Source organism: Haliotis rufescens, unplaced genomic scaffold, assembly GCF_023055435.1.
Source record: "Haliotis rufescens isolate VD_foot unplaced genomic scaffold, xgHalRufe1.0.p SCAF_3, whole genome shotgun sequence".
Lineage (NCBI taxonomy): Eukaryota > Metazoa > Mollusca > Gastropoda > Lepetellida > Haliotidae > Haliotis > Haliotis rufescens.
Genome location: NW_025964001.1, coordinates 33,065,677 through 33,093,661, shown reverse-complemented (window position 1 = coordinate 33,093,661; position 27,985 = coordinate 33,065,677). Strand labels below are relative to the sequence as shown.

The following is a 27,985-nucleotide window of genomic DNA, read 5'->3' as shown; positions in this document are numbered from 1 at the left end:
GACAATCGAGCCCAGACCTTTGGTGTGACGAGCGAACTATCTCACAGCTTGGCTATCTTAGACTGGATTCACACTACGACCGTTGCGTCCAAATGCATGCACACCACAATACAATACACTGAGAGTAAATGTTTTTTCGTTGCTAAATATATAATATCATTATTATGTTTGCGATGGCATAGGACCATGACAAATTTAGGGTAATATTTATATAAATTTTATAATATATATATATATATATATATATGTGTGTGTGTGTGTGTGTGTGTGTGTGTGTGTGTGTGTGTGTGTGTGTGTGTGTGTGTGTGTGTGTGTGTGTGTGTGTGTGTGTGTGTGTGTGTGTACGTCCGACATATCAGTGTCTTCGTGAATATTGTTGAAAATAATAAAGCTATTGTTCCATATGCTGTGACAGAAATACGTCAGTGCATTAACGGACATTAACGGTATTTATTTGTGTCACATTTCGCGATTTGATTACACTTCCCTGTTGGTTAAACATGGTGTATGGAAGAACTGTGTGTTCACTCAGTGTTAAGTATCCATGGCTTATATGGTTAGCTGGCTGGTACATGCAGGGTGGATCTGCTGGCAGCCAGTACATCAGTGAGTAGAAATATATTGTACATTACACTTCATATTGTGTCTTGCTCACGACATAAAAACAAACAGATCAAATTTGTGTTCCGGTACATATATTGTTTACACAGAGAAGAATTAATGTATACTCTTAAAAAAAAGTAGGGGATCATGATATATATAAACGTGTCTGGAGGCGTCCTAAAGAACGTCATGCGCATGTATCGCAGTTAAAAGATAGTGACATAAAAAGTTGTTAGAACTGACTTTCACTATATGTAAGTAAATTAGGCTATGAACCTTCATACTCCAGTGAACTCACACAAAATGAAAAAAACAATTCTTAATTTTAAATCTAGCAGTCACAACGTACTATCAAATGAAAAAGCGAAAAGATGGTGAAACAACCTGTTGTCCCGATCCTATTCAAGACAATTTATGTCATGAATTTTTACGTTTATTCAATAGGCATGACACCATATCCATGATTCGTTAATAAAAAATGTTTAACTATAATCAGGACGGATTAACGGGGTACCACTGTATTCCATACTGGTTAGCTTTACACTGTGCTTCCAGAGTCTGGAGCAGAAGAACTGTATGTTAACATTGGAGAAACCAACTGGTGGGATGCTAGGGCAGCATGTAAGGAAAACGACTGGGAGCTCATGTCGTCTGATGATTTGCCTGAACAGTTGGTGACTCGGCTGGATTCATCAACCTCTTACTGGATTGGAGCTGTGAAGTACTTCTCCTGGACGTGGTTAGGTATTCATTTCTTATAACTTGCAAAGGCACTGGGTTGATGTGGACACGTTTTATACATATTACTCATATTATCAGGGGTACAGAATGTAGGATAATAACGGTTCACTTGAAACATTGTATATATAATAGGTATATAATCAAGGCAAAAGTAATTTTAATCACATGAATATAAATATTAAGGAATTGACTCTCATTTTGTGAAAGTTCCGACAGTGATGGACAAACTGTATGAACGTAGGAGCTTGCGAGTGTCTAAATGATCAGAAAAAAAGGCTTCTGTATTTATTCGGACCAGGTAAATCCCAGGGGCTTTACTAAGAATGTGTAAGAAGTCCGTCAGTATGCACGTCATTTCAAGGACACAGTCGTGCAAAACGTATGAAATGTCATACGTGTTGTTCATACGCTGAAGAGCGTCAGTTTTGCGATCATATGGCCGGTCTGATATCCAAAGGAAATGACGCATATAGTGTAAACGTCACATGAAAAAAATGTAACTAAACAATGGGACTACATGTCTATATTGGTATATGACTTAATTCATATGGTTTTCGCCGCTGTGTCGTTTTTTGCGCCCAATGGAATTTGTTTCGTCGGATAATCCAGACTTATTTGTCTCTGGCGTTGACTTTTTATATTTACAGCTGACAAAACTCCGTTCTACACATACGCAGGATACAGTGGTCTACCAACTGTACAGCCGTTGGGATCTCCTGTCAGATCTGTCTATAGTTGTCACTACCATTGTACCAAGCACCACACTGTGTTCGGCCTCAGTGTATGTACACATTTTTAATTCATAGTTTACAGTGACACCGCCTTAAGACGAACACCTTTGCCTCGAAATATATGATGGAAGTTGCAATGTCATTATAATCAAATCATTAATTTGATCGAAATATTCAATTCAACAAATCTTCTACAGGATGCCACGTCATTTGAACTTTGACCGCTAAATAAAAATGGAGAATGGTTGGATTTTCGGGCCAATCAGATGTCAACTTTCTAAAACAATTTGACTTCATTACATTACCCTCCACGATCCATAATTAGGCAGTTTCAGACAGGACAAGAAAATCCACACAGATCACAATCCTGGCTCTCGATAATACACACACTTGGGTGTGTGTGATATGGCGCTCAGAAAAGACAGGTTGTAGACTGTATACGTGATCGTTATTGTTCCACATTCGTTTACGTTCGTTTTAGAGATACAGATATTAGTTCGAGCCGGAAAGTCAGAAACCTCCTCCGTGATTGTTTAATTTGATTGAAAGTTCAATTGACGCGACCTATGAAGAGGTATCAATGCGGTGTAATTGAGTTTGATTCTAATGAGATTGTGGTTGTAGTCAAAAATAGTTTGTAAGGCTCTGGCCCAAATAAAATGATTAAGGTCGTGTTGCATTTAGTGAACACCTCACATTTTAAGAATCCCTATTCCTAAACGACATAGCATGATATATGTACAAGGCTGGGTCGTTTTCTCCTTTACTGTGACACAAATAGGCAACCACGTATAGGTAACCACAAACCTACATGACAATTGCAGAAGGTTTTACGGATGGAAATTAGCTATAAATAAATGCTAACATGTGGGCAGTTAGTCTTTCGACGGCAACTGAAATTTCCTCCACATGAATAGCAATCCATACATGAAGTTCATTAGGGCGTGTGATAGACCGGTTGTCCGTATTTAGATATGGCTTCCGTTCGCCAGATTGCTAGTGGACACGATAAAATGCATCTTGGTGTCCCTTTGCAGATACTCTTATGCATATTCTATCCTTAGTATCCATCATCGGACACCATTGCGGGTCAAATCAAACTTGAAGTCCAAGATCCTAGACACTTTCGTGAGAGCCGTTGACACGGTGTGTATTGGAGACCTGGCTTGTCTTAGAGACCCAGCGTGTAATAGAGGAAATATCGATACGTTTTACAGTTCCTTTGGGTGATCGATCGGCAGCCATTTTTTATGAATCGATATGTAGGCTATCGATGTATTCATGCGCACGTTTTTTGTGTGAAAAGGCTTAATATATTAAAAGGGGTTTCCGTAGCAAAAAGGAAACCTCTTTTTAACCAATCAGATGGTAGAATCAATAATCATTGTTAAAACACCGGATGTTCTTGAATAGGCTGATCATGTACAGATTGAAGGATAAAAACTCTTAACAACACTGTATACTGTATATGTTTGTATGTATACATATCTGCCGTCATAATTTCCCCTGTTTAGTTTGAAACGCGGGGTTCAGTCATCTCAGTATGTCTATGAAAGCCTTGCCCGTCAACCGCCACTAGCTCCAGTCACCCCCAGTTGACAATTGGTATTATCTGAATCATACCCGCACATTACCTGTTTAACCCCACATTAAACCCATGGACACTCCGTGAAATAATAACTGTTGTTGAAGGTGACAGTTATAATAGTAACTTGCATTTTGACTAAAGCATTCTCTCGTCCAGCCGAGGCCTGGTTAAATTCCCCACAGAGATACAACGTGTGCACCCGCTGTGGTATTGCTAAGATATTTGAGAATAGAGAATTGAAACTGGTAAAAGTGGCGTAAAAGCATACTCACTCTCTATATTTTCATCAGGGAACATAACATGCGGTAGGTGAAACATGTCATATCTTGAGCGATCATAGTTTAAGTAGCAGTTATATTGACATTGATGAAAATATATATTTATATTAAGTTTTAAAGGAACCTTTACATGTCATCTAACTGGTTTCTCTGGCCTTGTAGTCTATCATTATCACAAGGTTCATTGTGGGTGTGCATGTGACTTCTTCTAAGTGAGTGGAATAGCAGAAGACAGCAGAAGTAATTTGTGGAGTTGTTGTACATATTGAGCATAATAATATTCTTTCAGGTCGCGAGTCATTTTCCCCCAAGGTGACTGGATATTGCGCATCTGTTTCTTTAAGTACAAATGAGGTCATCTCTTTAAACCCGTCATTGTGCACAGAGTGGAAACAGTTTGCATGCTATTCTTCAGGTAAGTGTATACAACCAACCCGATTTCAATCCGATTATGATCCTTGGTCTGTCAACACCTAACCCGTGCTCGTGTGTTTCTCTTATGTGGTGAACGTCTACGATCTGTGTAAGTTTGGGTCTTCCTCCGACAGGAGAGTTTAACCCAAGTCACTCAATCATGAAACCTTTCAGCAAGTCGGTAAATATGTCCTTGGCTCCTGTCTTAGATATCTCGGACATTAATCACGAAATGACGTTGTTCGACACATGGCAGGGAATGAGTGACCCGTCGTTTAATGCCCTGCAATTCGCTGAACTTGGAATCGTCCTGATTATGGTTTGTGTTCGTCATACCTATGATCGTGGATAACCCTTAACATTCTTAGCTGGTATCCGTCTACGACCTGTGTCACTCTGGGCGTTCTTTGAACATGAGGTTAACACAGTGGTATCACTAAATTACAGTTTAAGGAGCTTTGTACCCGCTTTTGACACTTAAAATTAAACATTGTCTATTTTAGAAATTGACCTGATGATGACTTATAAAGGTTATTACCGTTTTAAAATTTAGGTAAGAATAACGACTACAGCTGCCAAGAGGATGTGTGTGTTTCTACGGAGAAGATTCCGTGGACGACAGCTAAGGAGTCATGTACCTTACTTAAACTAACAAATTCAACTAATGACAACCTCAAAGTACTCATTGGAAGCGACGACTACTGGATTGGCTTACGCGCGATGTCTTCAAGTAAATGGCTGAATGGCAAGTATCCATTGTGTTTTTTACACACCTGAAAATATATATGATATATTCAAAACATAATTAACGAAAAGTAATGAGATCGATATATATCGATATAACTAAGTACTGACCTAGCTAGTACATATATCTATACATTTACAGATGATCTTATTTATATGCTAAGTCTTATCTACGACAACATATTTCATTTGAAGTAAAATATAAGACAATGGGGGACGTTTATATTTTTTGGGCCCAGTGTCAATTTAAACTCAACAATTAAAAAAATTAAGTGAGTAAGAATTGCTTGTTTGTTGTTTTACGCCGCACTCAGCAATATTCCTGCTATATGACGGCGGTATGTAAATCACCGAGTCTGGACCAGACAATACAGTGATTGATATCATGAGCAATTGGGATATGATGACATGCATCAATTAAGTCAGCGAGCCTGACCACCCGATCCCGTTAGTCGCCTCTTACGACAAGCATAGTCGCCTTTTACAGACCTATTCTACCCCGGATCTTCACGGGTCCAAGTGAGCAAGAGATGACTAACGGTATATTAAATAAGATGGTCTCTATAGCATTAGGTTACGTGGCTATCTTATTTCCATTTGCAGGTAACGACGCCCATGGCTATGAAGATATAGTTCCTTCAGAGAACGTTGTAGACCCAAAATGCTTAACCGTATATACATCTTTGATATCCCCCAGACTGCGCCTTGAATGGGCGAATTGCAATGGACGCCACAGACACATATGCAATATTGGTGAGGCGGATGTATGCATTTCAGACATGTTAATATGTTTATAATAATAACTTAAAGTAATAGTATTCTTCTCTGCAGAACGACAGTAAGGCAGATAGGGTCTTGTCAATAGGCTGCTATAAGTATTTTGCAGTCATCATAATTCAAATGAATTTCTTTATCTTTCGTGGTGATGCGGCCGTCAAATCAATTGTTCCATTGTGCAAGTTAATTGCTTTGTGGGTTACAAGCCATCAAAAGTGGCAGTTCCACATTAAAGTACCTTATTCCTTTTGTTCCTACAGCGAGAAGCATGACGATACAGATGGCGACAGGTAGAACAACAAGCAAGTCTCAATCAACACATTATTCTATAACAAAACATATGAGGACAACATCCCAAACTTGGACATCATCGAAGAAGACCATGAGTGAGAAATCTGACACCTCGGAGAGCAATTACGGTAATTCATTTTGAGTACAAAACACGACAATTGCAACGAAACATGGTAACGATGGTAACCAATGGGTTCGACTATACACTATACTAGTGAGTGAACTGATTTTTTTAACAGCATGCTAGTTATATCACGGCGTGTCAGCTTTAGTGAAACACGAGTGTGGCGCTGACAAACCCTGAAACGAAGCGAACTGGGATCCGAACCAAGCCTTAGACGACTGGGCAAGCCATGTGCCCTATACAATATACCAGATAGTAAAAATTAATAAGCTAGTCCACAAAATATAAACGTGAATACATGACACTCTTCATGCCCCTTCATCAAGTGAATACTGAGTAAGTATATATATAATATTAGTAATTAGACATAACCACCGAGTGAATCAGTTATTAGACATAATCACTGAAATTTCCAGTTATTAGACTTAATCACTGATTATACTTGTAAACATATATGATATGTTTACACAACACAAAGTGGGCTGAATGTACAAAGAAAATGTGATGATTAAGGCTGATGAAGGAGCAAGAATTGGCTCTGAAATGTCGTTCCCATCTTGTTATAACTCTAAGCACCTTCTCCGCATTCACCTAATGAAGGACCATGAAGTAACTGACACGCCGTGACGGGAAAAAAAATAATTAAAAAAGGAAGTTGTTCATGTATTCATGTTCTGCCAACTTCTAAATGCCTATCAAGGACAAGATGTAAACGAAACACAAAATATCCTTGAATTCTATTAATATTGTTGACATCAACAACGCGAGAACACAACACCTTTTAACACAATTGGGGTTCTAAGAACGCCATCATCCCAACCACCTTTTTGTGTATACCATAACATAGGCAAGATTAGTCTGCCACATTAATGTGCGTTTCGCTCCGTACACAGGTGTGTTTATAGCAGTCGGGATTGGAAGTACGGTACTTCTTACAGCCATCGTTGTTTTGTGCCTGCTGAGAAGGTGAGAATAGTGCCACCGATGCAATGGTAACAAATTTATATATTGATTTTGTATTTATTACTTAATATGATATCTGGTAAATTATGTCTTGATTATTGATTTTGTTTTTCAACGAAAAATTTAAGATGATATATCGTAGTATTTTTTAAATCTTGGCACGCAACTGTACATACAAAATAAACTTTACAAACGATTAATCTATTAAAAGTGATATGTTGTAACTATTTATTATCTGCTGTACAATTTTGTAATCTCTTTATCTTCTGTCCATTACTACTCATGGATATTTATGAGTGAGTGAGTGGAGAGTGAGTTAGCGAGCGAGTGAGTGGAGAGTGAGTGAGCGAGCGAGCAACTTAGAAATTTAAAGAACGCTTTCGGGTACCCCCACAGGGCCACAGAGCCGATTTCGAAATCGAAAGCGATTGAGCGAGCGCGTGTGGGTTAAGGCCACATGCAACAATATTGCATCCATAGACGGAGGGAGACACCTGGGGACTCGCAGACTCTATGCATGTGGATAACCAGGTAGTCCTGTGTTCTCAGAGTCCACTGATAAATGTATCTGAGGATTAGTAGTCCAACTAGGTCTTCACCGCCCGTCTGTCATGGACAACGGAGATTCCAATTTCTTCATAGGCGTCTGCAGTGTGTCAATCATTGCTGATATCTAGCTGGAGTTGTGAAACGCCTTATTACATTTCATGACCCATTGATGGGCGACCTGAGCACCAAGCATTGTTTAGAAACCTTTGGGGTTTTCAGATTGACGCCACACATGATTTATTACTTGACATGCTGAAAAGTAATTAGTTACCACGAGTACTGTCAAAGCAGGTCATGTTCATCCATTTCCCAAACCATTTGGATCAACCTTCTTTTCGTTGGCGGTGACGGTGCGTCGAATATCAAGTGCTTGTGACTTCTATGCCATAATGTCCACCTTGTCACGCCTGTACAAGGACGGTGGAACGTACTCGTTGTTGATGATGTTTTAAGGTTGAGATGGAATTTAAATAGCATTATTATTGGTGAAGATTAACCCTTGTAAAAGGTTCAAATACATTTTTATTTCAATGTAAGGAAGATAGACGAGGGACACTTTATACAAGTTTAAACTATTGCTTGTGAGGTACATGGCCATATCCAGATACCAATTACCGATAGCGCCTGTTTGGTAGCCTCGTGGTTAAATGGTTCGTGCCTGATGCCGATAACGTGGATTCGAATACTCACAAGGCTACAATTTCTTATTCCTCGTTCATTTTATAAACGATACATTGAATTAATGAAACAGCGTTCAAAGAAGGAGAAACGACTGTCGACTCAAGGGAAACAACTCTGCACAGCGAATTGCGGCGTCTTACACTACTGACCACCTGGTTAACCCGTACCCTCCTCCGCTCATGAACATAATAGAATAAACATGTCTTGCTGCAGGGAGCAAATGTTGTAAGTGTGGAAGTCAAAGTTACGCTGTATATAATTTACTCAGTGTTGATTTGAACTTGGATGGTGAACTCAACACAAATTGACAAGCACGAGAAGTGATTTCTGAAATTGACCATTTTCATGTCGTATCAATGTGTGTCACCACGCATATGTGTCATATGAGTAATATTTTTCATTTCCTTTATATCGATTTTTCAGGAAAGGGAGGTGTTTCAAAAGAAAGGATGACATGCAGCAGATCCGCTTCAACGGGACCGCTCAGGTTCATGGTATGGGGCATGACACTGCAGAATATTCTGTCATTGGTGGCATTACAGATACATGTGTTATGAAGTCTACAGACTGTCCTTCCATTGACCCAAGTACATGTATAACACAGAACACTCGACCTGACAACTCCACCACAGACCCTGGGAAAACTGGGGAGTGTGACTATAACATTCTACAAGCACGAACTCAACATGCTGTTCCGGAGACGCGTGGAAACCCTTACAGTCATCTTGCGGGACCAGATAGATTTACATGCAAAGGGGACTACGACACTGCAGAACATATTAAAGCTTCCAGGACTACTGGATTGGAGATCACAGTTGCACACACAGGACCTGCAGTGCGGAGACAGACCTGTGACGAGGAGGGACAGTACAACGTCCTCCGTCACTACACGTCCCAAGGACGGGATGGTGTTGATGCTGGTGTGTATGATCACGTAGGATCGGGCGAGGGAGATTATGACACGACACATCCAATTAAGAACCCAAGAGAAGATGATGCGTACAGTCACATTGTCAAAGTTAACAACTGATTCGAATAAACCGACCCGCCGGTGCTAACAGGAAACGCGTGTGATACTTAGAAACCCATTTTAGGAGCTGTGGGGGTAGTCTAGTGTTGGTGAGGTAGCCAGGCCGAGGATCTGAGTTCGATTCCTAACATGGTACAATGTGTGAGGCCCATTTCTGGTATCCACCACCGTGGCTTGGCCTAAGTATGGCTCGAAGCGGCGTACAACCATACTCATCTACTAACTGAATCATACTTATAGAAGATTTACAGCATAGTTTTCAAGGGCGCAATCTCAGTTTGCGCCACAATTCCCAACACTACAACTCCATTCATGACTCCATGTATCTACAAACAAAGTACTGTTTACAAATGGGCTTGGGGATCCCTGTTGCATACACATTGTTAGGTATGTTTCCGAAAGAAATGTCTTTCTATTTTCTTAATTACTGATCATTTGTACAGATGTGATGTACTCTCATTTTGGATATTTACGTTTTTCTCGCAAGAACCTATATGCCGACATTTTCAGGAATATGTGTTACTCTGTGTTATGTGTTTATCTGGTTATTTTCTTTGTTCTCATACATATGTATGCCTGAATTTGATTCGTAATTTTATTTGTAGCTCGTGTTATGCATAAGATAAGTAGTGATATAGACCGATATGATGTACACTGCAGTTTGTAACATGTATACTTTCACAGTTTGTGTGATATTTTGCTATATTTCTACAGTACCATGCAAACTGTATACATAAGTATAATGAAAGATTTCTTGATTGTTCCAACAATAAACTTTATATTGTACAGCACATTATCTTGTATTTGATACCTATCATTCATCAGTGGTGATTCTGTGTTTAACATATCACGAAATGTTTAAAATGTGCATTCCCTATGCTGATAAATATGATTAAAACATCGTTTAAACAGTATCACATTCCTGAAAACAAAGAAAACATAAAGTAAATATATCAAGAGTCCCGTCTTAATTAGTTGATACTTAGCCAGTGTATGTGTAAGTTCTGGAGCTGCTTTCTGAAAAGACTGATAAAATATTTGACGACTTAATGATCGAATTATGCATAATATGTCCCAAATACTGAACTTTTATGGATAACACGTATAATACTGGGGAAAGTATCTAAATGTACAAATAAATAAATCAAGCGAGGTAATAAAAATCATCCGAAACGCACAGGCCGTAATGCGAAGTGTTCCGTTTACCAGTTTGTTTGCCTTGTTTAGATATAATAGTCTGCATAGTAATCGGAGCATGGTCATGTAATCTTTCCTAAACAGATCATTGTATGTACACAGAGAAAAATTGTCAACTGATATGATGCACTCAGGTTGCCTCCCCCTTCCTCCTTCTGTGAGGGTTCTACTTACTTGTTGGATACACGTTGAGCAGATGAATGACACATAGGCCCGAGATATGTGGACCGCGGGGCTGCTTGCCTGTTGCCTGCACTGTGTATATGCAACTAGTGTCAACATATGTAAGTAAACGTATTCACGTGATTTCCTTTTCATGCATCTTTATGTATAAATACCGTTTCTGTAATGTTGTTCAAAAGAAATTGTTGAATGTGTTTGTGTAAAATGGCAAGAGAATTAACGTTTAAATATGTTTCATTGAGTACAAGAGATCCAGGACGTGTTTAAGAATTCATGTTCATCATAGCCATTCTTAGCGCTTCCACTTTCGTAGTATTGGGTTACATAGTGTCGCATAGGCAGTTCCATGGCATGTCACACTCCCCGGTGGCATAACGGTGTATGTCATCTTTATTCCTGGAGAGGACTTAGAACATACATTTCAGTGTATCACGAATCATGACTTGAACTTATAGTCAATAAATCAGTGTTGTCTTCCATAGTCTTAGTATATTGCAAATAAGTGCTAACTTTCAATAGTCATAGTTGAGCGACAAATAAGTATAAATGTATAAAAGGCCTTACTGTATTGCAAATAAGTGCTATATTCCAATAGTCACGGTTGAGTGACACATCGGTATAAACGTGTTTATTATATTCTTAAGTGTGAACGTCTGAGTTTTCCGAAGTTGAGAAAAGTGATATTTTCAGTGCAGTGAAGATAACTCTTTGACGGAACTATTGTCACACAAGAGTGACCTCCCATCAAATTGTCTCCCTTTGTCGTAAGTGTCTTCCCGTACACAAACTGTTGACTTCCTTTTTACGTTAGTTCCAGATTAGCAAGGCAAAATAATGACAGATGGCTTTTTATGGATTTAATATCGCTCCAGGCTGTTTTAAATTTTTTTTTATTTCGTTATACACAGTAAATTTCACACTTAACTCGTCAATCGAGACTGTTCGTTTCGCAAAGCGCCATTTTTGTTACTTGACCAGCTGTACTCTTTCGCTCCCAACAGCGGTTTGGAATTTTTCAAGTATATTTTTTGTTAAAGCTGATTTTGTATATAATCATATCTATATGTATGATACAGAATTTTCGTGCCCCTAAATAACTTTTGTTACTTTTATTTATATTTTTAAAGATTTTACAAATACGAACTTACTTTTCGGTGTGGTTAGCCGTGCCTGTGTGTTAGGTAGGGAGAATTTACGTTTCAAGGTTTTACATTGAGCGACAAATCAGTATGAACAGGTAATCGTATACTACTTAAAAGAATTTGAGGGCCACTTGATTTACTATTGAATACATTGGAAGTTTGCCGTCCTAACCTTCTTTTTGAAAGTATATAATCAATGGAAATAAAGCGACAAAACCCTTTCCATATCCAATAGAAATATCTGCATTAAGCAGAGTCGATTGTACGATTCCGACTACATCATGAGCAAGTGTTTATGAATCACTATCAAATAGCAATGATACCAGGTGTTCGCGAAAAGGTGGGCGTATCCTGCCGCACCGGTGGCTGCCGTCGCAAACATGAATCACCCGTCATAAATCAATCGATGGAAAGATGACCGGTTGAAAAGTGGAACGATACCCGTGTACAAATGTGAAATATAGTGAATGGACCAGGTACGATGGTGTCACAAGGAGGCTTGTTTTGTAGACATAAAGCATTAACACTGACACGGCGATGAGCGGTGGATCTCATAATGCCAACTTGCACTTTGTTCCCTTCATTGTCTTTCGTCAAGATGTAATTGCAGCAAGCCGTTGTTAAAAGTTTGATAGAGAAACAATAAGTGCTTCGTTGCCATTTGGCTGGGAATATTGAAGCTATTGGAGTTGGATTCAGTATGTGTAAAAATATGTATTATGTTAAACTTTTTTGATAGGCATTTAGAAGTTGGAGTACTAAGTAAGGATAGGATTTATGGATGAACAACTTCTTTTTTACAATTAAGAGCGACGTTTCGGTGTAGGTTCTAACACTTGCTCGATAACGGTGTTAGAACCTATACCGAAACGTCGCTCTTTAATTGTAATATGGAAGTCGTTCATCCATAAATCCTATCCTTACCTAATTATGTTAAACTTTGATGAAGGAACCATTCAGTTTGGAACATTTATCCAGTTATTCATATACTGACTGTCATTCTTGAAAAATAGTTTCTGTATGTGTTGTTATTATTTGTACTTGGAAATTCGACCACTCTATGAATTACCATAAACGGGATGAGTCAATAGGGTTTTTGTTCCCCACCCCCCTAAAGGTTCGGTAAGTTTAACTTTATTGCAAGTTTTAAGGGATGTGGTTAAGACAGTAAGTTACTCTACTCAGAAATATATGTAGAAACTGTACAGTAAGCGGAATTGTTTCGATTTCGACTCGTGAATTACCCCCTTCATGCTCAGCAATATACTATCAGCTTCGGCTCATGGTGCCCACATTTCTCAGTTGCATCGGTACTGAACGATTCACGTTTACGATTAATGCTATCACATGCTATGTCATTTACAATGGGTTTCAAATCTCCATGAAAAATTACTTTTAATGAGAGTGGCAGTTGATACCGGTAGAGTAGAACACGCTACCTATTAGCGAACTGCTGCTGTCATTACTGATATAAGTGATTCATTCAATTTACTTTTATCATAGTGATTTAATGGCCGTCGATAATTAAATGTTCAAATAACAGTAATCAGTGAAGCCAGATGTAAACGGTTGTATATTTTGCAACCAACATATATTTTCTCTTGTATCAGATAGTTAGAAATCGATCTTCCTTAGGTTGGAATTTAATTCATTGAAAGCATGTGTAACTCAATGAAAGCTTGTTCCTGTTTATCAATTTAGCTGGTAGAGGCTGATATGTTAAACGCTGAGATAGGTTGGTCGATAACATATCCGGTGACTTCCAGTGACATGTAAGCTGGGTTAGTCAATGTCCTATCCAGTGACATCCGGTGAGATATTAACTGGTCTACGCCTCTAAATTTCATAAGTAGACAATGCTCTCAGAGACAAAAGCCCCTGATAACTGCAACTGCAGAAACAGGCTGGTTTAACACCTTACATTTGATGTGGCGCATCCTTACTGGGCAGACTTCTGCATAAATTGCACCTTATAAACGCTCTTTATAAAGAAAAGCATTCACAGACCTGTTATATTAAATATTTTATTTGGCCAGTGCGTCATTGTATTGTGCCCATCTGCTTTCATCGCCGGCAATATAGATGCTGCTCTTAATGTCAATAGTAGAAAGGGTTAATGTGTTTTTCTTTTTCATCTCAATGAGCAGTATGGTGCCACACACTGTTACCCGGCAATACCATGTAAAACATATAATACTATTGTGACTTATATTGAGCACATTTAATTCGTATTACAGATATGATAGCCCGAAAGGTCTCTTTTGTATTCACACCATACACCATAACGGTTATATTAATTTTCAATACACATTACTGTATTTACAAAAGAAACGATAATTGTCCTTTAAATATAATATTTCATTACTGAGATACTGTAAGGATTTAAATTTAACAATTCCGATGCAAATTATACCGTACAAAAAATGAAACGCAAAGTCAGAATTGTGTTAGGTACTAGGAACCGTACAAGGTATTGAGCCGAAAAGCTGCTAGGAGAACACTTGGTAATTGTAGTCATCTCAGTTTTCGGTACATAGGAAAAGTCCAAGGTTAAGGTCAGCTTCCATCGATAACGCGTATGTCAACCGTTGGAATCGATAGCGGCCTGACATCTCCTGCCCATGGAAGAGACGAGTATGCGAATCACATCCTGGGGAATGGTAGCCCACTCGGCCTACAAAAAGCCAACTGCTGCAACGTCTGGGATTGTGGTTGACGTCGGCGTAGTCGTCAGGTGCTCTATCTGGTTCAAATCCGGGGATCTGGAGGAAAAGGGGAGAACATCAACGTTGTTGTTGTGTAAACAGGTTCCTGTGATCCGTGCTGTATGCGGTTGAGCATTGTCCTGCTGGAATACACTGTTGCCGTTGGCTGCAATTGGGAGGACGCGTGGTAGGAGAATTTCGTTGATGTGTCGTTGAGCCGTAAGTTTGCCCTAGATATGGACCAAACCTATCCTGCCATGATGAGAGATAGCCACCCACACCATAACTCTACCCCCGACAAACCTGTCCACTACCTATACGCAGTTTCCGGCGTAACGTTCTCCCCGACGTCTGTAGACCCGTGCTCTTCCATCCCCTCGACGGAGGAGAAATCTTGATTCGTCGCTGAACCAGACATGTCTCCATCGCAGTTGAGGCCATACCCTGTGTTGACGACACCATTGTCGACACCAAAGGACGATGTTGTCAACTCAATATGACGTGTCGAACAGGACGTATTGCTCGTAGACCTGATGCTCTTAAACGGTTTCGTACGGTCTGGTCGGAAATTCTGAGCAGTTCAGGTATTTGGGAAGCGGTTGAGGTGGCTGTGGTCGTCCTTTCACGTAGGTGGCGCAGTCGGATGTAGCGATCTTGGGCGGGGGTGGTTACTCTTGGTCGTCCCGACCTTGGCCGATCACCCGTTGACCCATGCTGTTGAAACCGATCCCATACCCTTGTGATGGTGCTGGGCGCTGCATTAAAAACCCTGGCTACAGCTGATCGGGATTCCTCTGCCTGCAAGCGGCCTATGCAGTTGTTTCTTTTGCACTTCCGTTAATCTTGGCATGTTGTTGAACTGTCACTATTCGATTTAAGTAGATGCCAGGCAATCCAAAACCCTGCACTTTAATACCGTTCATAGTGCTGCTGCACGTGCAGTACGTGCAGCTCCATGTTTTTTTTGTTAATGCACTTGGTGCGTTTTTCCGAGTCGTACTTGTTTCCCGAGTAATGAATTGCATGTCCTTGTTGTGATTATTTTGATCCGGGAAAATTATTCACTGACACTATAACACATTAAATTATTTTGAACCTCTTGGTCAGCTAATTTTGCTTTTATGGCCAGAAATATCCGTATTGCGCTTCTTCTTTTTAAGATTATACTACACTGAACTTTATCATATGCATGGGTGATATCGATATACATATGTGTTGGACAATATCACATTAGCGGTATGATTAGCATACATTTCATTGAGTATGTCACTGTTGGAATCATCAAAACGTAACAAATTTGTCATTCTAGAGAGTTGGGTCTCACGCTTTTTTTTGTGTATAATCATGACATACGAGTAAATCATTCTGTTTTATGGAAACATTTATTACGCTTGGTGTACATTGTCTTACATTTTTTGGCAACGGTCATTTTAGCATCTACAAGTCGAAAATGCAAAACATGAATTTGTATGGGGAGGTTAAAGCATTATTATATAGAAAAGGGTAATCTAATGTTGCACATGTTCCTTATGACAGATTCAAGTGAATAACATATATACAGAAGGCCATGTGTACCTGGTTCTAGTTGTAGTTCTGGGGGTTACAGTTGTCTTCGGTTATGTGACGGTTTATGTATCAAATACATTATTGTGAAATGTGTTCTCAATTGACGAAGCTCTCTAAGCGTATTTTAGCATTAAGGGATATCATGAGTGAGTGACCCAGTCTTGAGTGAGTGAGTTGGGGTTAACGCCGCTTTGAACAGTATTCCAGTTATATCGCGGCGAATCAGCTTAATGTGGGAGGAAAGCCCGAAGTCATGCAGGTCTCAGACGTTTACCACTTTGCTGAAACCCACGAGCACGTGTATGGTGCTGACAAACCTAGAAACATCGGGGCGAACCGGGATTCGAACCCACAACCATAGGTTTCTGGCGTGCCCAAAGGACGCAACTCTGCACAGCGAATCGCGGCGCCTTAGACAACTGGGTCACCCGTGCCCCCGATCCCGTCTTGAACAGTATTAATGGAATAGGACGAAACTCGGACACAACCAACACGTCTCATTGTCGCACATTTTGAGTTTTTTTAATTTAACTTTTTAGATGATGCGACATTGCACAATGTCACGTCGTTGCTTTGTAGTTCTTTATTGAAATATAAATAATAATACCCAAAGTGCGACAATGCGACAACTTGTTAAAATGTCATGCTTTGGTTATTTATGTCAATTTTTGTTGTTTTGTAATTGTAACAACATCGATTTTCATGTTTTAGCTATGTGCCTTATATAATTTATGGTCCATTATGTAGTGACAATAGTAAAGGTGTTAAAACATACCTGTTTTCTTTTATCTTAGTTGTAGCTCGCCAGAAATGAGAATGAATGTTGGCATTGGTAATTTTCTCTCTTCTTTACACTAGTCTGTGGTAAACATTCACATGTTCAAACCACGCAGCTGATGCTGTTGAAACTTTGCATCGATGATCTAGGTATTGATGTCTACATAATTATGATCCTAATTTAAGAGAAATAATCTTTAATAACTTAATCATTTGCATCATTCGGAACTTGGTGATATGGTATACAAATGGTCGTTATTACCCTTCCTTCATTTTTAATGCTTCAACCTTTCCATACAAATTCATGTTTTGCATTTTCGCCTTGATGCTAAAATGACCGTTGCCAAATTTCACACAGAATTACAATAATATTAGATTTTCGAAATTAGCACCGCTTTTAATCCACACCTAACACCTCTCTTATTGAGTCATCGGAATGTACGCGTCCTCAGTGTAAATAGCTACATAAATTAAATATATTGTAAACCTCGAACAAGTGAAAGCATATGTTGGTGAACCTTTTCAGCCACTTGGACAAAACACTTCTACATAACTGAGAATGAGAACACGTGGTGGGAAGCTAGAAAAAACTGCAAAACGGAGCTTCAGAGTGATCTGTACATTGTTGATACAGAACCCCTTCCTTCAGTCCTTGATGAGTTTCTTAACAACCACACATTCTACTGGGTAGGAGCCATGAGGTATTCAACATGGATATGGACAGGTGACTACTATGACGTGGAATCCATACATATGACAGTGGTGACAATAATAACAGTCGTGTATGCATATATGTATATATGCTACAGGAAATATGTATCGTCAAGGAATATGTGTATTCCCTGAATACATGTATATCTAATGTCTGATTCACTCAGGGAATTTACATAATCCCTATTTTTTCTGGTATTTTACATATTCCCTGATTTAACATCATGTTTGTTAGACATATTCCCTGAAATTACTTTTGAGGCTCTCATATGGCCAAACTTGATATAAAAAAATCGAGAAGGCAAATTTATTTGACATGGTAACAAATACCTTTTACTTAACTTAACAATTAGTCTTAACTGTAATCAAAACATAGGATAGAAATGAGGTGTAAATACTCAATATGAATGCAACACCTCCCTCCTCTCAAGCATCAGTGGATTTATATCTTTGACGCAGTCGCAAAGAATAAAGACAAGATTTACAGTAGTTGTTGTAACAACACATGGTTATCATTGCCTTCAAAGAATCAGTGTTAGCATATGAAGTACAAAAATATTTTAAAAACAAACGAGTTTGCAGCTGCAACAACTTGCGAAATTCAGGGTATAAAACTGCCGACATTATGTATTGCCTCACATTTTCAAGATGGAGTTAAAGGAAAATTTTCGAAAAAAACATGTACAAGAGCTATTGTTTGTTAAGTCTATCCTATGTTTGATGTATCATTGTTTTGATTACAGTGAAGAGTCTGACTAATTGTTAAGTTGAGTGAAAGGTATTTGTTATCATGTCAAATACATTTGTCTTCTCATAAATACTTTGTGGTTTTCTATCAGGTTTGACTATATAAGAGCCTCAAAAGTAATTTCAGGGAATATGTCTGAAAAAAACCTTGATGTTAAATCAGGGAATATGTATAATACCTGAATTTTTTCGGGATTATGTATATTCCCTGAGTAAATCAGACATTAAATATATTCCCTGAAAATTTCAGGGATTACACATATTCCCTGATTATACATAGTCCCTGTAACATATATATCACCAAGGTGATCGTAAGAGACGACCAAACAGATCGGGTGGTCAGGCTCGGTGACTGGGTTGATTGCGTGTCATCGTACCCCGACGGCGTGGATCGTTGCTCACTATATCAATCACTGGGTTGTCTGGTCAAGACTCCTTTATTTAAAGGCCGCAGTTATATATTTTATATTGCTGAGTTCGGCCTTAAACAACAAACAAACAATGAACATGTACTCGACTCTCTGGTTTTCTCTTTCTAAAGATGTTGTATATTTGTTTGATATTACAGCAGATGATTTCCCGCTTTACAGTTATGTCGGTTACACTAAACCAGGTTCAAACCCCAAATACTTGCTCGATAACTCTGTGTACGAGTGTCATCTTGCATGTAGAAACAAGGACAGAACGTTTGGGCTGAGCGTAAGATTCATCTTTTGTTTTTGGCTCGTGTGTCACTAATACTGTTTAAAGAAATACATTTAATGTAACTTTTAGCTGCGTTGGGATGCCCTTTCATAAGAGAACGAAACTGATAAGTGAAGCATGAGAAAAAACAGTGACTTCATTATTATACAAAGTATCGTTCAAGTAAAGCACTATTTTATTAAGAGAATCGCCTTTTGATAAAATAACATCAGGTGTCATAAAGGTTTTCTGACTACAGTTAATAGTTAATGTTTCTTGTTGTATTTAGGGCAACAAATGCTATTGTCACAACGAGACACGTGCAGCTACAGCTCCCACTGCAGTAGGGTTGCAGTGTCCGGGCAACCTAGATGAAATGTGTGGCGACGAAGATGTGATGTCAGTCTATACACTTGGTGCTGGTATGTGCGTCCCAACACGGTGTACACTGCCTGTATAGATGTTACAGCGTCATGGTGCTCGTAAACGCTTGATAGAGATTTTTTAAACTATAATATCTATTTCGCGTCAGTAGAAGGATCACATATACGCTATTTTGTTGATATATCGTTTCCTTAAAGTTATGACAATGATATTTTGTTTCAGGAAACTTTCGATTTACACCGACACAACATGGGGCATGTGCTTATGCGATGGTCAATGACTCAATCTCAGTATACCTCAACCATTACCGCAATTGTTTAACACAAAAGAGGATAATCCCATGTTATGAAAACAGTAAGTATGGACTAGGTCATACACTAACTACAAATCAGTAACCACTATACATCATATCGACAACACAAGTATTTTTTTCAATTTCGCTTGCTTCTTCAAAACGAACATTCTATACAAAGTGAAAAGAATTGCATGTAAATTAAAAACAGACCTAATGGGGAAGACTTCCAAAACTTGTTAAAAATTCAATCAGAATCATGGAACATTACTTTCAAGATCTAGTGTGAGGTAGTGTTAGGTTTGCATGATGAATATTCAATGAATATTTCAAACATTTTCTCCTTTCCCCTTTCTCCAAAAATATCGTTTTTATGCAGATTTCATAGTATGCCATTTGGTTAGGGTGATAGAATTAGAGTTAGGGTTACCTTTTCGAATTGTATTATGGATGAAAAAACTAACGCAATCTGTATCATATTAACTCCTGAACCTGAAAGGTAATAAACATAGACGCAGCTAACTAAAATATCTCAAAAACATCTGATAACATAAAAACCCGACATCATCTCATTCAGGAGTTTTCCGATCTTTCCGACTTTGATCATGAACTTATACAAATGGCAAAGAAATCCCATTCAACCAGACACGCATATGGGGGTTTGGGAATGTAGCTATGTTCTTCAATCAGTCGGTCCATGTACCACCCGTGTGTCATCTACTTTGTTTAGTTAATGTCAGCACTCACATTATCCTAGATGTACTCTATATCTGTGTTGTAGTATCGCAAGAAACCAACTGTAATGGGGGCGTTTGTGTTTCCATACAAAACATCCAACAGTCATGGGTACAGGCGTATGACAAATGTCGTATGGTCAAACTGGACAATTATACCACAAGGTATCTCAAGAAAAACATTCATTCCAGAGATCGGATTTGGATTGGTCTCGCAGGTTACAGGGTAGAGTGTAGAGTGTAGAGTGTGAGATGTCCTACTTGCTCGGCAGGTCAGAGAATTACACAGTTCTCTCGTAAACCTAAGGTGTCAGAATTATACAGTTATATTGTAAACCTAAGATGTGGGAATTAAAGAGCTCTCCCGTAATTCTAGAGTGTGGGAATGAAACAGTTATCTCGTAAACCAAAGATGTGGGAATTAAAGAGCTCGTCCGAAGGCCTAGGTCGTGGGAATTAAACAGTTATCTCGTAAGCCTAGGATGTGGGAATTTAACAGTTCTCTCGTGAACCAAAGATGTGGGAATGAAACAGTTCTCTCGTAAATCTAAGATGTGGGAATTAAAGAGTTCTCTCGTAAGCCTAAGATGTGGGAATTAAACACTTTCCTCGTTAACATAAGATGTGGGAATTAAAGAGCTCTCCCTTAAGCCTAGGGTGTGGGAATGAAACAGTTATTTCGTAAGCCAAGGATGTGGGAATTAAACAGTTCTCTCGTATGCCTAAGATGAAGGAATTAAACAGTTCTCTCATAAAGCTAAGATCTGGGAATTAAACAGTTCTCCCGTAAACCTAAGATTAGGGAATGAAAGAGATCTCTCGTAAACCTAAGATGTGGGAATGAAACAGTTCTCTCGTAAACCTAAGATGTGAGAATGAAACAGTTCTCTCGTAAGCCTAGGATGTGGGAATGAAACAGTTCTCTCGTAAGCCTAGGGTGTTGGAATGAAACAGTTATTTCGCAAACCTAAGGTGTGCCTATTAAACAGATTTCCCGTAATCATAAGGTGTGGGAATACAACAGCTCTTTCGTAAGCCTAAATTGTGGGAATTAAGAAGCTGTTTCATTAGCATACTCTATGGCAAATTCATTTACATCAATTAATTTTCATCAATCCATTAAATTGCCAGGTTTCCGATAAATATGTTTATATAGCTACAAAACAACATAAAATGGTTTGCTAAATATGATATGTTAAATTTTTTTTTTAAAATGACAACTTGGAGATCGACGATTACAATCGTAACTCAGCATGCGTGCATACATAATAACCTGATGAAAAATAGTCCTTATAAGTCGTTACAAACAATAAGGATGTTGTTATGCTTTTGAAGGTTTCATGGCATTATAAATATATCGCTAACCTGTGACCTCCGGGGCCAGCTCCCATGATACTGCAGCTTGCTACTATTATAAGAAGTGTGTTACAAAGCATTCATGCATGGCATTGCAGCAGTATGAATGAAATCATTAGAGGATCAAGTTGATTGTTTATTAGTTAATTAACGACTTTTCTTCACTTTAAACGTGATTGGAATATACATGGTCAAAGATTGACTCATAAATCCTACAATGACTTTTCGTACATGTATGTTTCAAGGAAAGGACGCCAATGGATATGAGGATTACTACCCGTTTATAAATTCACCTATACAAATGTGCCTTGCTTTGAAAAACGATGGAGCAAGGAAGCTGTACTGGATACCGTGCTCTCTACACCTTGGTTCTATTTGTGAAGGTAATAATTATGAGAAACTTGTACCAAATGTTCAAGTGGTTTTATATTCATGAAATATATTTATGAAACAATTGACTTGCCTTTGCATGTGTTTTGAGCGGTGCAGGATACGCCAATCTTTTCCCTACCACCTGGCATCATCACTATTTGGTAGTGATTCTTAAACACATGCTCATGATATAGTTGAACTCGTACAATGGACTCTTCTTTTTGCAAATATTCCTTATGACTGAGGAAAGGGTTCTGTCGCTTTTATTACCAAGATAATCAGAATACCATTAAGTAGAGCAAGTGTGATCATGATTAAATGATAAAGCATCATTTCACTATAAGTGGAAAGGCCACCAACTATTTTCTCACGGTTAAGGATGCGATTATTTTGTGTATGATAACGTCTATTCTGGATCTGTTCTCAATCAAAGTCACTGTCAGTCTTGCCTCAGTTTTGCCACAAATCCAAATGACCTGTCTCTTTTATATGTCTTCCTTTATCTAAATTATGCCAGTGAATAGGTGCTTTTTCCTGACAAAATGGTTGGTGTAAGGCCCTACCGGATGTCAACATTTAGTATATGAGGGTACCATTCTTCGTACGGCTTTGTGGGTCCAATAGATATGCCCATTAACAAATAAATTCTTAAGTAAGGCTCTATTTCTTTGACAACAATGGAAAGGTATTCCTGCAATGAATGTGACAGAGTGTTGTATCATTGGCATAACTGTCGCCATGTATTTCAAACTTCCGCAGTGGTATTAACTGAACATTCTGTGACTATAATTGATCTCATGTGTTTATATCCAGTTTTCTTTTGCATCCTCATCTTAGCTCCAACGTCGTCAACAACACTAGCATCGTCAAACGGAGGTATTTCTACTGAGGGTCAAGTCTCAAACCAGGATGATGGAGTTGGTCAATCTGATACACAGACTGGTAAGCATCCACAACAGAAACCGACCCCTATCACTGTCCCATAGAAATCCTCAGAGCAACAAAATTAAAATAATGTTGCGAAAGTTTAACACTTTTATTAATTTGTACAGTATATGTTTATTTCTAGGTCTGTACATAGGACTGGCTGCAGGCAGTTGTATAATTTTGCTGATTATCATCGCTGTAGTCTGCTTTGTGCGAAGGTGAGATGTCAAACAGGCACTTCTTTCAACATTATACAACTACTATTGATGCAAAATGTTAAGTGTAAAGATGTCTTTCCATCTTTGAAAAAGTGATTTCTGAAATAAGTCATGTTTTACATATATTGTTTATCTTCCTTACATTTTATCCTCAAAAAGTCATGTGTCCATCATTTATCCTTCTATAGCCTGCATCAATGCGTCGGTACTGTACTTCAAAATTGATATGTTACACGTTCAAGTCCAGAGGAAAACATTATAAATAAACACACAGCACTACCTTAGTGATTCACACAGCAGTTACTCACAAAACGATCAGCAGTGAACAGGTAGGGTGGTGACTTATGCAGTGTTTACAGTCACCACTGTGAGAGCTGACCAATACAAACATACTCCCTGTGGCACGCTTCATGACCCTGTGGGGAATCCCTGTAAGAGGAGCAAACTACAATGGGGATGAAATGTCAGGCGCTATTGTTTTTTATATGTCAAATTATCCAATATGGTTGCTCATGCTATTAGTCACTAATTTGCCATGCCCAGACTCTGTAATTTACAGGCAGCATTGATATAGCTTGTTGCTGTCTGCGGCTTTCAACAATATGCACTCACTCACAGAGGGTGCAGAAGTGCCAGAAACCTATGAACGTTGGTGGAGATCTCTAGGTTCTTCGGCACGATAGCTATGTTTGTAGGTTTCACTAAAGTAGTAAATGTCAAGTCGTGCATCATGTTGGACTATCCTCCTACATCAAACTGACACACAGTGATATAACTATAACGGCTATAACGCAAACCTACTCCCTAACTATTGAAACGTTTTAATTATTTATTTGTTACACACATCATTTTGCTAAGCCTATTTTCCAGGCAACGAAAAATCCGTTTGGAAATAACAGATGAACAGAGGATCTTCAACACGGCCACAGAAAACATGACCTATGATATCGATGTACCAAGAGACAATGAAGCAATTTCTGTTTCCCCAGACTTCACTCCTGTCCCAAAGGCGACAGTTAATCCCACCACCCACACTGAGAAAGCCTACATGAACCATCCTGGGACTAATGTTGAGAGTGAATACAACTCCCTGTCAGCAAAGGTGAAAGGTGCTGCTTCTGATTACTACAATACAAGATCTGTTGTCATAGATGATCTGATGTGTTAATGATGAACTTTATATCACTCTGATCTTGTCTTGTCTTGTGAGGTAAATCCAAATACATGTAAGTATTTGACTGTTAGTAAAGTAGAACTAGGGTCTCCTCACCAGTTTTGCTGACTATGAAGAGCTCGATAGGGGTCGATTAAAGGAGGTACAATAGTGTTTGTGGCGTTTGCCACCGACAGGTCAAGATACGTTCACCTGTTTGAGAACACCTGGTATCATCACTATTTGATATGGATTCATAAACATATGCATACGATATAGTCGGAATCGTACAACTCGTTCCAGCACATATTTCTTATGATTAGGCTAAGGGGCTTGTTGCTTTCATTTCATAGCTGGTGATTTCATTAAATGCCTGTGAGTCAATGTTAGCACGTGTTTCATTAGGCAAATGACTTTGTTCGAAATGTGCCTCTGTTCACCAAGGAGTGAATGGGTACCTGGTAAGATGTCCTAGCGCCTTATGAGGCGGCTTGGGTTGTGTAATCCCAGGGGAGCTGAAAATGAAATATGAATGCACACTGATCCAATGCTCGGGATGTCAATAAACTGGTGGCATGAGTGGAAGGCGCATTATAAACAATGCATCTTAATATATGTTTACCATTGTTTAATCAGATTGTGTTTGATACAACCAGCACCTCACTGAATATACTTCTTCTTCTCTATCACTATACCTTCACGTAGTTTCAATTGTCATTTGAAACTTATTGAAACTAATATGAATAAAATTAACTACATAAAACTGTGTTTTGTTGTGAAACAACCTTATTCATATCTAAACTATCTAGATAATCTTAAAATCGTGTCAGGAAATTAACCGACTCGTCTATTTCACATAACAAAACACGTCCTACATGGAACAACAACACGACAACACTTGTATTATTCTTTTATAGTGAGAAAACATTGTCTCACTAATGAATACTGAGCTGAGATCAAACTGTTTGTTGCAAAATAAACGAGGTAAAGGTAAGTATAAGATATAACTGTAACATGAAACCGGCAGTGTTTAATGTGACCAGCATGTGTCCATAATGAATCCAACCTTTGCTGTAAGTATAAAGCAACGTCACACATAACTGAATCACTTAAGTGACCAATCCTATAGAAATGAAAATTTTCATGAAATATTCAGAGTTGTCTTGAGTATTTTTGGAGTCCCTTTTACGATATTGCTGTATGGTGTCATCACTGCTCACACGGCAACTATTAAAATAACCTGATGTGAATTTAAGTCCATCAGTCTCACGACTGTAAAACGTTCATTGTAAGTTTTCAACTTATAATCACACTTATAACATTTAAATTCTACATGATCATGATAGCCTATCACCTATCACATTATCGAAACAGTTCATAATCATTGACTGAATTGAGCTAGTACAGTCTTCTGTCTTGAAAATCGTCTCACAGGTATGGTCACTCGCTATCTGGATTACCTCCCCTGTCATCCTGACTGAGTATGACTAACTGAGTATGGTTTTACGCCGCTTTTAGCAATATTCCAGTAATATCACGAAGGGGGATACCAGAAATGGGCTTCATACATTGTACCCATGTCGGGAATCAAACCCGGGTCTTCGGCGTGACGAGCGAACGCTTTAACCACTAGGCTACCCGACCGTCCCTGTCATCCTGAACAGTGTCGAGTTGTGCAACATGAAACCTCTTCAAGCGAGATGAATGTCTTCTGATATACTGCTCTTCGCTCCTGGCTGTCATGGAGTTACCACTCTTGTCACTTGTACCACAATTCTACATTCTTTTAGGACGACTCCATCATACACAGACCTCTCTAAACCTGATACATATATATTGCAGTGTATGTAGACTTACTAGCATTCTCAAAACTTCTCTTTAACTTCTTAAACTCTTCATCTCTCTCTGTTGCTGCAGGCGCGGTTGGATAAAGTGGTTAAAGCGTTCGCTCGTCACGCCGAAGACCCGGGTTCAATTCCGCATATGGGTACAATGTGTTGAGCCAATTTCTTATGTCCCTCGCCGTGATATTGCTGGTATATTGCTAAAGCGGCATAAAACCATACTCACTCACTGTTGCTGCCTTGAGTTCTTTCACTCTGACTGCCTTTTCTTTGCCTTTCTCCAGGTCCAAGGATTATTCTTTCATGTCAGTTTTTAAAGTGGTTCTGATATTGTGGCTAAATCCACAAATCCGTGGAAGCTTCTTACTTTTGCTGGACTTACAGGTCTTTTCGCATCAACCACAGTCTGTCTCTCCAGACACAATGCCTTTCTGTTAGAAAACATGTCCATTGAAAATCAATTCTGGGTCAAGTTCAATTCCCACATTAAATCCAGCTAGCTGAGCACTGTTGAGCCATTCATGTTGGTGGTAATTTCACCTACAGATGGAATGGGGTGTCTTTTTCTAACAACTGCCTGGTTAACCCGTCACAGATCCTTATCTCATTCTGAGCTTTTGGGACAGCAGATATAGGTGATACCCAGGGGATAGGACCTGTTACCCAACATCTGTTGCTTTCTCAGGTGCATTGGCAATCTTCTTAATGATCGGGCTACAATTTTAACATCAATGTCTATATGTAGTTTCAATTTGCCAGAGCCCGCAAAATACTCACCATATTCCTGATTCAGTTGCTCATATTCTGTCGAAACTGTGTTTACTCCAATCCTCAGAACTCATAATTCAGTGAAACTTCCACCTGGCACATGAACAAAATCAGCTGTCACCGATTTAACCTCATGTAACTACAGTTCTGATTTTCCCTCGCACATCCATGGTGTTTCTTAAGTGTAGGGGTACACGTTATTGCCAGTTGATACACGCTTGCATCCCTATTGTTAGGGTTTCTCACAAAGTTCAGTATTTATGATGTTAACAGTAGCTCCAGGGTCAACAAGATTTTTTGTTTCAAGTTGCCGCTTCCTCTACAATTACTGTCCGATAAGCAGAACAAATATTTATTTAAGATTCAGGATAATACATTACCTCACCAGTGACTGACTGTCCAACGTTGTTTTCATTGTCAACAAATATGACACGTGAGTTCCACTTCCGGCCTCAAGAGTGACGTTCCCTTGACCATGTCGTTTCGTCACCACGCCCTGTATTTAGGCAGGGAAAGGTTTGAATTATTCTTTCCACTCCAGATGCCCTATTTTCCAAACACTTTTCATGTTAATTTCGCAAAGCAATCTTCATCTTAATATTGCCGATCTACGCTTGTCAACCATTTGATCTCGTCACTACGAGTCGTTTTCTCCCTGTGTTGCCAGACGAAAAACATGCCTTCGAATGCCACATTTAAGAAGAAAGTGTT

The 27,985-nt window shown here is 38.9% G+C and overlaps 3 protein-coding genes across 4 annotated transcripts; all 3 read left to right on the top strand.

Annotated features, from left to right (window-relative positions):
- The first annotated feature begins 495 nt into the window (after positions 1–495).
- Positions 496–3,545, top strand: LOC125384246. The gene is made up of 3 exons (XM_048402875.1): positions 496–606; positions 1,159–1,347; positions 1,992–3,545. Exons 1-3 carry the CDS (start codon positions 501–503, stop codon positions 2,141–2,143), a joined length of 447 nt encoding a protein of 148 aa, XP_048258832.1. The 5' UTR covers positions 496–500; the 3' UTR covers positions 2,144–3,545.
- Positions 3,546–4,183: 638 nt separating this feature from the next.
- Positions 4,184–27,473, top strand: LOC124120041. 2 transcript variants are annotated; one of them, XR_007223080.1, is made up of 7 exons: positions 4,184–4,356; positions 4,909–5,100; positions 5,703–5,852; positions 6,137–6,295; positions 7,185–7,257; positions 8,908–9,905; positions 27,463–27,473. XR_007223080.1 is itself a non-coding variant. In XM_048402874.1 (6 exons), the coding sequence occupies exons 2-6, from the start codon at positions 5,076–5,078 to the stop codon at positions 9,512–9,514; spliced, it is 1,014 nt and encodes a 337-aa protein (XP_048258831.1). In that variant the 5' UTR covers positions 4,184–4,356; positions 4,909–5,075; the 3' UTR covers positions 9,515–10,305. The 2 variants fall into 2 exon arrangements, 1 of the variants encoding a protein (XP_048258831.1); XM_048402874.1 differs by lacking the exon at positions 27,463–27,473 and having other exon boundaries at positions 8,908–10,305.
- Positions 10,888–25,367, top strand: LOC124120064. Its single transcript, XM_046482795.2, has 9 exons — positions 10,888–10,995; positions 17,611–17,808; positions 19,111–19,241; positions 19,516–19,648; positions 19,833–19,964; positions 22,238–22,375; positions 23,202–23,306; positions 23,434–23,509; positions 24,380–25,367. Exons 1-9 carry the CDS (start codon positions 10,932–10,934, stop codon positions 24,675–24,677), a joined length of 1,275 nt encoding a protein of 424 aa, XP_046338751.2. The 5' UTR covers positions 10,888–10,931; the 3' UTR covers positions 24,678–25,367.
- Positions 27,474–27,985: the final 512 nt, after the last annotated feature.

What these genes read in the sequence shown, in the direction of transcription:
- LOC125384246 (XM_048402875.1), top strand. Translation starts at nt 501, where the DNA reads ATGGTGTATGGAAGAACTGTGTGTTCACTCAGTGTTAAGTATCCATGG. An exon ending in TGCTGGCAGCCAGTACATCA is followed by an intron (nt 607 to 1,158) that starts GTGAGTAGAAAT and finishes CTGTGCTTCCAG; the next exon opens with AGTCTGGAGCAGAAGAACTG. An exon ending in CTTCTCCTGGACGTGGTTAG is followed by an intron (nt 1,348 to 1,991) that starts GTATTCATTTCT and finishes TTATATTTACAG; the next exon opens with CTGACAAAACTCCGTTCTAC.
- LOC124120041 (XM_048402874.1), top strand. Translation starts at nt 5,076, where the DNA reads ATGTCTTCAAGTAAATGGCTGAATG. An exon ending in CAGACACATATGCAATATTG is followed by an intron (nt 5,853 to 6,136) that starts GTGAGGCGGATG and finishes TTGTTCCTACAG; the next exon opens with CGAGAAGCATGACGATACAG. An exon ending in CACCTCGGAGAGCAATTACG is followed by an intron (nt 6,296 to 7,184) that starts GTAATTCATTTT and finishes CTCCGTACACAG; the next exon opens with GTGTGTTTATAGCAGTCGGG.
- LOC124120064 (XM_046482795.2), top strand. Translation starts at nt 10,932, where the DNA reads ATGTGGACCGCGGGGCTGCTTGCCTGTTGCCTGCACTGTGTATATGCA. An exon ending in TGCAACTAGTGTCAACATAT is followed by an intron (nt 10,996 to 17,610) that starts GTAAGTAAACGT and finishes GAACCTTTTCAG; the next exon opens with CCACTTGGACAAAACACTTC. An exon ending in TTCAACATGGATATGGACAG is followed by an intron (nt 17,809 to 19,110) that starts GTGACTACTATG and finishes TTGATATTACAG; the next exon opens with CAGATGATTTCCCGCTTTAC.